This window comes from Panulirus ornatus, chromosome 10 (genome assembly GCF_036320965.1).
Source record: "Panulirus ornatus isolate Po-2019 chromosome 10, ASM3632096v1, whole genome shotgun sequence".
Taxonomy (NCBI): domain Eukaryota; kingdom Metazoa; phylum Arthropoda; class Malacostraca; order Decapoda; family Palinuridae; genus Panulirus; species Panulirus ornatus.
This window is the reverse complement of record NC_092233.1, coordinates 62,052,473-62,064,505: the sequence shown is the minus strand read 5'-3', so window position 1 is coordinate 62,064,505 and position 12,033 is coordinate 62,052,473. Positions and strand designations below refer to the sequence as shown.

Genomic DNA, 12,033 nt, shown 5'->3' with positions numbered 1-12,033 from the left:
TTTTCCCACATGGAACTCCCTCAAGGATATTGCCATGGCAAGAGAGTCTCCATAGCTGGTGAACCCCATTGCCACTTATTCTTTAATGCTTCACCCTTAACAAGCCACTGGCAGAGGGCAACTCTAGAAATATGTTTGCAGAGGCCCCTACCTAATGTTCCTACTGACTACGTCTATTTAATGCTCATGCCTAATATTCCTACCTACCACTTCTACCTAATGTTTCTAATTAATGTTCCAACCTACTGCTTCTGTCTATTGCTCTTACATTTTGCCAAAAGGCTAGCGCATAGTGCTTACTTTAGTTAAATCTAAAGTTACGAAGAACGAGCTATGTGAATGAAGTATTGTCAAGTGATATTCATGACAGAGAGATTGTATTGTTATGGACAGAATGCCAATAATCCATGTGTGGGTGAGGCAGAAAGAAAAGACAGTTACGTGGGTCAGAGGAGTGCAGCCTGACAACCACTGGCTCACTACACAGCCATCACTAACCCTCCCTGTACCCAAGTGGGTAGCACTGGTATTATACCTCCCTGGTCATTAGCTGCCTACCAGCTACTGCCTACTTCTTCCTAATATTACTTTTATTGATATAATGTACAAATTGATATTGATACAAACATGTAAGGAATAAATGTTAGAGGATGTGTGGATCAGGTGTTTGCTTTGAAGAATATATGTGAGAAATACTTTGAAAAGCAAATGGATTTGTCTGTAGCATTTATGGATCTGGAGAAGGCATATGATAGAGTTGAAAAAGATGCTCTGTGGAAGGTATTAAGAATATATGGTGTGGGAGGCAAGTTGTTAGAAGCAGTGAAAAGTGTTTATCGAGGATGTTAGGCATGTGTACGTGTAGGAAGAGAGGAAAGTGATTGGTTCTCAGTGAATGTAGGTATGTGGCAGGGGTGTGTGATGTCTCCATGGTTGTTTAATTTGTTTATGGATGGGGTTGTTAGGGAGGTGAATGCAAGAGTTTTGGAAAGAGGGGCAAGTATGCAGTCTGTTGTGGATGAGAGAGCTTGGGAAGTGAGTCAGTTGTTGTTCGCTGATGATACAGCACTGGTGGCTGATTCATGTGAGAAACTGCAGAAGCTGATGACTGAGTTTGGTAAAATGTGTGAAAGAAGAAAGTTGAGAGTACATGTGAATAAGAGCAAGGTTATTAGGTACAGTAGGGTTGAGGGTCAAGTCAATTGGGAGGTAAGTTTGAATGGAGAAAAATTGGAGGAAGTGAAGTGTTTTAGATATCTGGGAGTGGATTTGGCAGCGGATGGAACCATGGAAGCGGAAGTGAATCATAGGGTGGGGGAGGGGGCGAAAATTCTGGGAGCCTTGAAGAATGTGTGGAAGTCGAGAACATTATCTCGGAAAGCAAAAATGGGTATGTTTGAAGGAGTAGTGGTTCAAACAATGTTGTATGGTTGTGAGGTGTGGGCTATGGATAGAGTTGTGCGCAGGAGAGTGGATGTGCTGGAAATGAGATGTTTGAGGACAATATGTGGTGTGACGTGGTTTGATTGAGTAAGTAATAATAGGGTAAGAGAGATGTGTGGTAATAAAAAGAGTGTGGTTGAGAGAGCAGAAGAGGGTGTTTTGAAATGGTTTGGCCACATGGAGAGAATGAGTGAGGAAAGATTGACCAAGAGGATATGTGTGTCTGAGGTAGAGGGAAGGAGGAGAAGTGGGAGACCTAATTGGAAGTGGAAAGATGGAGTGAAAAAGATTTTTTAGTGATGGGGCCTGAACATGCAGGAGGGTGAAAGGCTTGCAAGGAATAGAGTGAATTGGAACGATGTGGTATACTGGGGTCGACATGCTGTCAATGGATTGAACCAGGGCATGTGAAGCGTCTGGGGTAAACCATGGAAAGTTCTGTGGGGCCTGGATGTGGAAAGGGAGCTGTGGTTTTGGTTCATTATTACATGACAGCTAGAGACTGAGTGTAAACGAATGGGGCCTTTGTTGTCTTCTTAGCGCTACCTCGTGCACATGAGGGGGGAGGGGATTGTTATTACATGTGTGGCGGGGTGGCGATGGGAATGAATAAAGGCAGACTATGAATTATGTACATGTGCTCAAATTACAGAGGTATAAGTTTGTTGAGTATTCCTGGTAAATTATATGGGAGGGTATTGATTGAGAGGGTGAAGGCATGTACAGAGCATCAGATTGGGGAAGAGCAGTGCGGTTTCAGAAGTGGTAGAGGATGTGTGGATCAGGTGTTTGCTTTGAAGAATGTATGTGAGAAATACTTAGAAAAGCAAATGGATTTGTATGTAGCATTTATGGATCTGGAGAAGGCATATGATAGAGTTGATAGAGATGCTCTGTGGAAGGTATTAAGAATATATGGTGTGGGAGGCAAGTTGTTAGAAGCAGTGAAAAGTTTTTATCGAGGATGTAAGGCGTGTGTACGTGTAGGAAGAGAGGAAAGTGATTGGTTCTCAGTGAATGTAGGTTTGCGGCAGGGGTGTGTGATGTCTCCATGGTTGTTTAATTTGTTTATGGATGGGGTTGTTAGGGAGGTAAATGCAAGAGTCCTGGAAAGAGGGGCAAGTATGAAGTCTGTTGGGGATGAGAGAGCTTGGGAAGTGAGTCAGTTGTTGTTCGCTGATGATACAGCGCTGGTGGCTGATTCATGTGAGAAACTGCAGAAGTTGGTGACTGAGTTTGGTAAAGTGTGTGGAAGAAGAAAGTTAAGAGTAAATGTGAATAAGAGCAAGGTTATTAGGTACAGTAGGGGTGGGGGTCAAGTCAATTGGGAGGTGAGTTTGAATGGAGAAAAACTGGAGGAAGTGAAGTGTTTTAGATATCTGGGAGTGGATCTGTCAGCGGATGGAACCATGGAAGCGGAAGTGGATCATAGGGTGGGGGAGGGGGCGAAAATTTTGGGAGCCTTGAAAAATGTGTGGAAGTCGAGAACATTATCTCGGAAAGCAAAAGTGGGTATGTTTGAAGGAATAGTGGTTCCAACAATGTTGTATGGTTGCGAGGCGTGGGCTGTGGATAGAGATGTGCGCAGGAGGATGGATGTGCTGGAAATGAGATGTTTGAGGACAATGTGTGGTGTGAGGTGGTTTGAGCGAGTGAGTAACGTAAGGGTAAGAGAGATGTGTGGAAATAAAAAGAGCGTGGTTGAGAGAGCAGAAGAGGGTGTTTTGAAATGGTTTGGGCACATGGAGAGAATGAGTGAGGAAAGATTGACCAAGAGGATATATGTGTCGGAGGTGGAGGGAACGAGGAGAAGAGGGAGACCAAATTGGAGGTGGAAAGATGGAGTGAAAAAGATTTTGTGTGATCGGGGCCTGAACATGCAGGAGGGTGAAAGGAGGGCAAGGAATAGAGTGAATTGGAGCGATGTGGTATACAGGGGTTGACGTGCTGTCAGTGGATTGAATCAAGGCATGTGAAGCGTCTGGGGTAAACCATGGAAAGCTGTGTAGGTATGTATATTTGCGTGTGTGGACGTATGTACATGTGTATGGGGGGGGGGGCCATTTCTTTCGTCTGTTTCCTTGCGCTACCTCGCAAACGCGGGAGACAGCGACAAAGTATAAAAAAAAAAAAAAAAAAAAAATATATGTCTGTGTATATATATGTATACGTTGAGATGTATAGGTATGTATATTTGTGTGTGTGGACGTGTATGTATATACATGTGTATGTGGGTGGGTTGGGCCATTCTTTCATCTGTTTCCTTGCGCTACCTTGCTAACGTGGGAGACAGCGACAAAGCAAAATAAAAAAAATAATGATAATAATAATAATAATAATAATAATAATAATAAGGGGAGAAAGAATACTTCCCACGTATTCCCTGCGTGTCGTAGAAGGCGACTAAAAGGGGAGGGAGCGGGTGGCTGGAAATCCTCCCCTCTCGTTTTTTTTTTGATTTTCCAAAAGAAGGAACAGAGAAGGGGGCCAGGTGAGGATTTTCCCTCTAAGGCCCAGTCCTCTGTTCTTAACGCTACCTCGCAAACGCGGGAAATGGCGAATAGTATGAAAAAAAAAAAAAAATAATAATAATGATTATAATAATAATAATGATAATGATAATTAGAGTGTTCATTGAAACACCTTTGCTGCTGCATAATTAATGAACTTCATCAGCTTTCTTCATTGATGTGGAATTCACTACAATTTTTTTTACATATTCTGTTTCGGTACGTATATGAACCAGAGGATGGAAAGTTTTGTTTAGAGAGGAGACTTCCGTCTGATAGGATACTTAGAAATGTGCACAGGTAACTGGAAAATTCCTGTTGGGGGTGTTTTTTATGTTTCACCTGATTTAAACAGATAGCCAGATATCTGTCTTAGCTAGAGGTGCTCCACATTTATTATACTCTCTAAGTACACCATATCCTAAGCCATAGGGGAAGATGAACAGCTGAGGTGAATTTGGATCAGTTGCCATGGCTGGATTTAAACCTTTGTAGGTTTGACCCCAGGCATCTTGCGAATGTGTAATGATCATTAACACAAACCAGTACACCACAGTGGTCCATAAAATTACAGTGGATATCATATAAGAGTTTTGGAAAGAGGGGCAAGTATGAAGTCTGTTGGGGATGAGAGAGCTTGGGAAGTGAGTCAGTTGTTGTTCGCTGATGATACAGCGCTGGTGGCTGATTCATGTGAGAAACTGCAGAAGCTGGTGACTGAGTTTGGTAACGTGTGTGGAAGAAGAAAGTTAAGAGTAAATGTGAATAAGAGCAAGGTTATTAGGTACAGTAGGGTTGAGGGTCAAGTCAATTGGGAGGTGAGTTTGAATGGAGAAAAACTGGAGGAAGTGAAGTGTTTTAGATATCTGGGAGTGGATCTGGCAGCGGATGGAACCATGGAATCGGAAGTGGATCATAGGGTGGGGGAGGGGGCGAAAATTCTGGGGGCCTTGAAGAATGTGTGGAAGTCGAGAACATTATCTCGGAAAGCAAAAATGGGTATGTTTGAAGGAATAGTGGTTCCAACAATGTTGTATGGTTGCGAGGCGTGGGCTATGGATAGAGTTGTGCGCAGGAGGATGGATGTGCTGGAAATGAGATGTTTGAGGACAATGTGTGGTGTGAGGTGGTTTGATCGAGTAAGTAACGTAAGGGTAAGAGAGATGTGTGGAAATAAAAAGAGCGTGGTTGAGAGAGCAGAAGAGGGTGTTTTGAAATGGTTTGGGCACATGGAGAGAATGAGTGAGGAAAGATTGACCAAGAGGATATATGTGTCGGAGGTGGAGGGAACGAGGAGAAGAGGGAGACCAAATTGGAGGTGGAAAGATGGAGTGAAAAGGATTTTGTGTGATCGGGGCCTGAACATGCAGGAGGGTGAAAGGAGGGCAAGGAATAGAGTGAATTGGAGCGATGTGGTATACAGGGGTTGACGTGCTGTCAGTGGATTGAATCAAGGCATGTGAAGCGTCCGGGGTAAACCATGGAAAGCTGTGTAGGTATGTATATTTGCGTGTGTGGACGTGTGTATGTACATGTGTATGGGGGGGTTGGGCCATTTCTTTCGTCTGTTTCCTTGCGCTACCTCACAAACGCGGGAGACAGCAACGAGGTATAAAAAAAAAAAAAAAAAAAAATCATATAAGGAATGAAATAATGAGGACAGCCATACTTAATATTGTTTCTGTCTTTTATCATTGTCTCCCTTACTGTTTACCTGGGATGAACCACTATATATAGGAATGCATATTTAATGGGAATTCATTTTGTAAAACTGTGACCCCAGTCCCAACTTTCTGGCTGGGAAAAGGGCAGGAATGCCCAATTTCTTGGGTAGACCTGCTACCCTACCACCTAATACAGCACATAGAAATATTAAGCTAAAAAAGCAACATCTTCAGTACTTGGGTAGATCTGCTACCCTGCCACCTAATACAGCACATACAAAGATTAAGCTAGAAAAGTAAGGTCTTCCAGTATTGATGCTTGCAAACTAAACCATACTGCTGCCAGAATGAAAATATGAATAGTTGTTTCTCACAAGCAAGAAGACCTTTTTCTTTGAACTATAAAAACCATGAGCATTTTTCTAGTTGTACAGCGAATATTTTGATACTGACATTCCTCTCAACGACCTACCCTCTATTATTAGCTTTTTTTTGGTTTTCCTTACTTAAGAGATTGCAGGAGCACCTGAGGCTTCAAGTTGTTTTGAAGCAGTTTTATTTTTTTCTCTTGCAATCTTTATTTGCACTTCTTACTTTACTGAAGGTTCCCACAAGACTGTCTTTTGTTTCAGAAAGATGTTTATATTGAATTATATTAATGTAGTTTTTCTTACAGGAGAGTGAAGAGTCTAGTAATGTTGAAGAAAAGATTATGGTACGAGGACGATTATATAATACAAGGAAACCACAGACTTTCAATCAGTCTTGGACTGGAGAGGAGCAACGCAAGTTAGTGCTGGATTCTCATGCAGTCATTTTACCTGTTTCACTTTTTTATTATATCCTTTCTTACTTCTCATTGTATAAGTGAATTGAAGGTGAATTTATTTAGATAGAAATATTAGTTTTCACATATAAACTTCAGTTTGCTTACGGTAAGAAATGTTTGAGAGCAATTACTTGAGTGTGTGAAGAACAAAGTTGAGAATAAAGATAGTTATGCTGGGGAACATGATTGCAAAAGCACCAGATGTGAATGAAAATAATGAGGTGCTAGTATATTTCTGTGTAGAGAAGTATTCTTGTGGCAGATAAGCATTTTTAACATAATCCAATTTTTATGAGTACTTGGAAAAGTAATAGGAAAAGGGATGAGCAGCAGACATTGTTATGGAATGTTGTGGTAGGTGAAAGAATCTTGGAGAAAGTATTGCATGTGAAGATAAGAAGGGCAATGTTGTTGAGTGCAGGTCATTATGTGGGAATAGCAAAGATGAGGATTAAGAAAATGAAGGTCCTGAAAACTAGGTATGTTAAGAACTGAGAAAATTAGTTAACAGGCAATGACTCTGGAGTGCCAGAGAGCAAGGCCAAAAAAGGCATTAAAGAAGCACCCCATGACTCAAAACATACACCTTATTTGTCAATGATAATCATGTAAAGTATGTAAGGTTTTCCCTACAAACCAGTGCACCTCACCAAGTTTACTCACCAACAGAATGAACATATTCAAATATGCCGACAAATATTTTTGCTAAGCCTATGGTTGTAAATTGGCATGTAGTAGTAGATGTGTGTCCTTTTGTCTTGGGGTTATTGAGTCTCAGACTACATAATTTTTCCAAATCTTTCCCAACTATAAGGGGTTATGTTTCATTATACAAGATTGTACTCAGTGTCTCTACTGTCACCTTTGTAGAATGTTGCTTTGTGAGACTTCATTATACTGTACATCATGGGAGGATTTCCAGACCCCTGATGCCATTCAGTCCCTGAATTCTTAATGCATCTTTTAATTCATCAGTTCACCTTCTCCTTGGTTTCTACCATTTTCATTTTCCCTCCATTTCATACATGTGTACCAATTTAGTCAGCCTCTACTCACTCATCTTTTCCATATGTCCAGACCATTTTAGCACACCCTCCTCAGTTGTCTCTTTCACACTTCTCTTTTACCTTAACACTTCCTGTTCAGTTGCCTTACCACTAGGTGGGTCGCAGTGAGAAAGTGACTCAAGAAAGGAAGTATTGATGAGAAAGGAAAGATTAGCCTAATGTATTTTTTTTTTTTAGATAGATAGATGGAGCTAAATGATCCATTTCTTCATGATTTATATGTGTTACTCTCTTTTACAGACTTGAAGAACTGTTAATCAAATATCCAGAGGAACCCATAGCATCTCATCGATGGGTTAAGATTTCCAAGGAACTTGGTATGTATTATTTAATTAGAATGAATTAGTTTTTCAGAAAATTCAGTCCCATAGATTCTTGAATTCATGATATTAGGACAGGTTGATAGATTATCAACACTTTAAACATAACAGCTTGTACTGCTTTTGTTGATCCACAGAATCAAAATCTTAGCAGCTATGTGATACATACATTGTATTTAATGTCTTTGGTAAGGAATGGAAATAGTGATCCCTATATATGTGCAGGGCTTTAATCCCCTAATGTTCCCCAAAGTTACTCTTTCCTATCTTTAAAATTGATTTTTTTTAAGTTAAAAAGTGAATTTAAACTTATTTTTAAAGATATTCAAATGACAGTGGAAAAAAAAGATGCTTTAGAAGTATTTTTTGCGCCACTTTCACTTTAACATCTTAAAGTTCTGCAGATGCTTCAGCACAGTTGGCTAAAAATTGCAAGAGAAAGGCCTGAGCGTCAAGTAAGATGTCACTGCACATGTTTTATCATTTATTTTGCCAACATTGTGATGCTGATTATTATGATGTTTTATCATTCATTAGCAATTTTTATGTAACATCAACAAACACTGAAAGGTTGTAAAATGATCAGCCTCACCAGTCAGATGCAGTGTTGTCAGGCTAATGCTGGCAATAGTGCCTCCATTTTTGCTTGAAAACCTTTGCCTTCCTCCTCTTGGTCAACTTTTGATGCTGTAAGAGTCAGTGTCCATAAAATCACTCTCCATGTGATATGAAGACAGACCATCATTGTTAGTCATGTCAGGTCATCATCTACCTAGGTCTCTAAGAATAGCCTTTGGCCACTCAGTTTCCTTCTTAGAAAACTCACATAAATGTACTCTTTTTGGCATGGCTGGAGGATATGACTGTGGGGAGGTACCTAGGAATGGACATAGCAGTGAATAGAACCATGGAAGCTGAAGTGAATTATTGGGTAGGTGAGGGGATGAAGGTCCTGGGAGCATTTAGAAATATGTGGGAATATAGGTCACTGTCTTGCTGGCAAATGGGCATGTTTGATGTAATAGTATGTGCTTTAAGAATGTGAAGCATAGGCCGTAGATAGAAATGTAAAGAAGGTGGATGTGTCTGAAATGAAATATTTCAGGACAGCATATAGTGTGAGGAGGGTTGATCGAGTAAGAAATTATAAGTCAAGTGGTAGTTTTGACAATAAGAGGAGAATGTATAAGAGAGTTGAAAAAGGTGTGCTGAAATGGTTAGGGCATATGGAGAGGATGACTAAGAAGTTTTACAAGTTAGAAGGGGAGAGAACAAGGCAAAGATGGAAACCAAGAATGGAATGAAAGATGCATATATTAATTCAATTGATTTCAGACATTGTTTTTGATTTCACATTGTTTTTGATTTCACATGAATATGAGTGTATCATGACAATATTTTTTTCCATAGGGACACGCACACCACTCCAAGTTCAAAGTAGAGTTCAGAAGTATTTCATTGCACTGAAGAGAGGAGGTCTTCCAGTACCAGGTAAAAACCCAAGAAAAGCAGTTATGAGAAGACAGGTAAGGAATGATAATTTACTGATACCTGATTTGGATTGTTGCAATTGCTGTTTTATTGTTTTAGATTGTTTGCAATTATTAGAATTTTAATGTTGAAGGAAGATAAAAATCTTAAGATGGCACATGTTCTATCCATCCTTCCCCTTGTAAATTCTTTGATGAAACTTTTTGGTGAGGCTCATTATGTATCATGTGAATCCACGAAACTGAATCTTTGTTCTCAGCCAGTGACTTTATATCTCAGATCCTTAACTTCCTTTCTTATATCATGACAACCTGCTTAGTCTTTGAATTGCTTCCTCAATTTCTTCAACTCCTCCTCTAGTTGTGTTAGATTCTGATCTTGCTTTGAGACACTTTGAAAGATGAACTTTAGGACAGTATGAAAGAAGAATTCTAGCACAGTTCCTGGGTTTTTTGGTGTTCATTGAAAATGTTGTCCTGTGTAACTTTCAGATTTCTTTTCCTTCTTTACTCCACTCATTGTTGCTTAAACTCCCATGCAAGTGATGACAATAAAATCCTCTTCTCTATACTTTTATACACAGTTTTGTTTGATTCTTTTTTTAGCGACTAGAAATTATATGCAGAATCATATGTCATTTCTGTTTGTGAGACTTTTATCAATTGAAATGCAATATATAGTACTTGTTGTTTCCATGGGTGCCATGTTGTCCAATTAACAGTTATTGAACTTTTAGCGTGGACGGAAGCGTGGCTCACTTTTCAATACTGTAACATCTGTGAGACCCTCAACTTTCATGAAAGCATTTAACATGTTTGAAGATGATGATCAGGGTCCCTACATGTCTCAAGATGAAGATCAGGAACCTTGTGTGAATATTACTCCAGATTGCACAGCCTCCAATACAATTGATGAAGTCTCTGTAAGTATTTGATTTAGAATTGAGAAAATGTAATTATTAGTGATGAATGCACTGAATACAGTGAAACTGAGTGAAGTAGAAAAATTCATGAATTGCACATGACAGCTACAGAATGAGTGTGAGTGGATGTGGAATTCTTTTGTGTGTTTCTTGGCTACCTCACTGAGGCAGGGGGTGGTGATACTGTTTCCTGTAGGGTGGGGTGGACCTAGGAATGGATGAAAGCAGGCAAGCTTGAATATGTATACATGTATGTGTGTATATATATCTTTTATTTATTATTTTTCTTTTGCTTTGTCGCTGTCTCCCGCATTAGCGAGGTAGCGCAAGGAAACAGACGAAAGAATGGCCCAGCCCACCCACACACACATGTATATACATACACGTCCACACACAGCACATATACATACCTATACATCCCAATGTATACATATATATACACACACAGACATATACATATATACCCATGTACATAATTCATACTGTCTGCCTTTGTTCATTCCCATCGCCACCCCGCCACACATGGAAAAACAACACCCTCCCCCCTTATGTGTGCGAGGTAGCGTTAGAAGAGACAACAAAGGCCCCATTCGTTCACACTCAGTCTCTAGCTGTCATGTAATAATGCACCGAAACCACAGCTCCCTTTCCACATCCAGGCCCCACAGAACTTTCCATGGTTTACCCCAGACGCTTCACATGCCCTGGTTCAATCCATTGACAGCACATCGACCCTGGTATACCACATCGTTCCAATTCACTCTATTCCTTGCACGCCTTTCACCCTCCTGCATGTTCAGGCCCCAATCACTCAAAATCTTTTTCACTCCATCTTTCCACCTCCAATTTGGTCTCCCATTTCTCCTCGTTCCCTTTACCTCTGACACATATATCCTCTTTGTCAATCTTTCCTCACTCATTCTCTCCATGTGACCAAACCATTTCAAAACACCCTCATCTGCTCTCTCAACCACACTCTTTTTATTTCCACACATCTCTCTTACCCTTACATTACTTACTCGATCAAACCACCTCACACCATATATTGTCCTCAAACATCTCATTTCCAGCACATCCACCCTCCTGCGCACAACTCTATCCATAGCCCACGCCTCACAACCATACAACATTGTTGGAACCACTATTCCTTCAAACATAGCCATTTTTGCTTTCCGAGATAATGTTCTCGACTCTCAAACATTCTTCAAGGCTCCCAGAATTTTCGCCCCCTCCCCCACCCTATGATTCACTTCCACTTCCATGGTTCCATCTGCTGCCAAATCCACTCCCAGATATCTAAAACACTTTACTTCCTCCAGTTTTTCTCCATTCAAACTTACCTCCCAATTGACTTGACCCTCAACCCTACTGTACCTAATAACCTTGCTCTTATTCACATTTACTCCCAACTTTCTTCTTTCACACACTTTACCAAACTCAGTCACCAGCTTCTGCAGTTTCTCACATGAATCAGCCACCAGCACTGTATCATCAGCGAACATATTTGTTGAGTATTCCTGGTAAATTACGTGGGAGGGTATTGATTGAGAGGGTGAAGGCATGTGCAGAGCATCAGATTGGGGAAGAGCAGTGTGGTTTCAGAAGTGGTGGAGGATGTGTGGATCAGGTGTTTGCTTTGAAGAATGTATGTGAGAAATACTTAGAAAAGCAAATGGATTTGTATGTAGCATTTATGGATCTGGAGAAGGCATATGATAGAGTTGATAGAGATGCTCTGTGGAAGGTATTAAGAATATATGGTGTGGGAGGCAAGTTGTTAGAAGCAG

The 12,033-nt window shown here is 40.4% G+C and overlaps 1 protein-coding gene across 1 annotated transcript in view; it reads left to right on the top strand.

The window, feature by feature from the left end:
* Atac1 (Ada2a-containing complex component 1) overlaps positions 1 to 12,033 on the top strand; it is an 86,155-nt gene that overhangs the window by 64,140 nt on the left and 9,982 nt on the right. The window contains exons 6-9 of the mRNA XM_071666136.1: positions 6,294 to 6,406; positions 7,754 to 7,830; positions 9,244 to 9,359; positions 10,061 to 10,246. Coding sequence (XP_071522237.1) covers positions 6,294 to 6,406; positions 7,754 to 7,830; positions 9,244 to 9,359; positions 10,061 to 10,246 — 492 coding nt within the window. The remainder of the gene's footprint in view (positions 1 to 6,293; positions 6,407 to 7,753; positions 7,831 to 9,243; positions 9,360 to 10,060; positions 10,247 to 12,033) is intronic.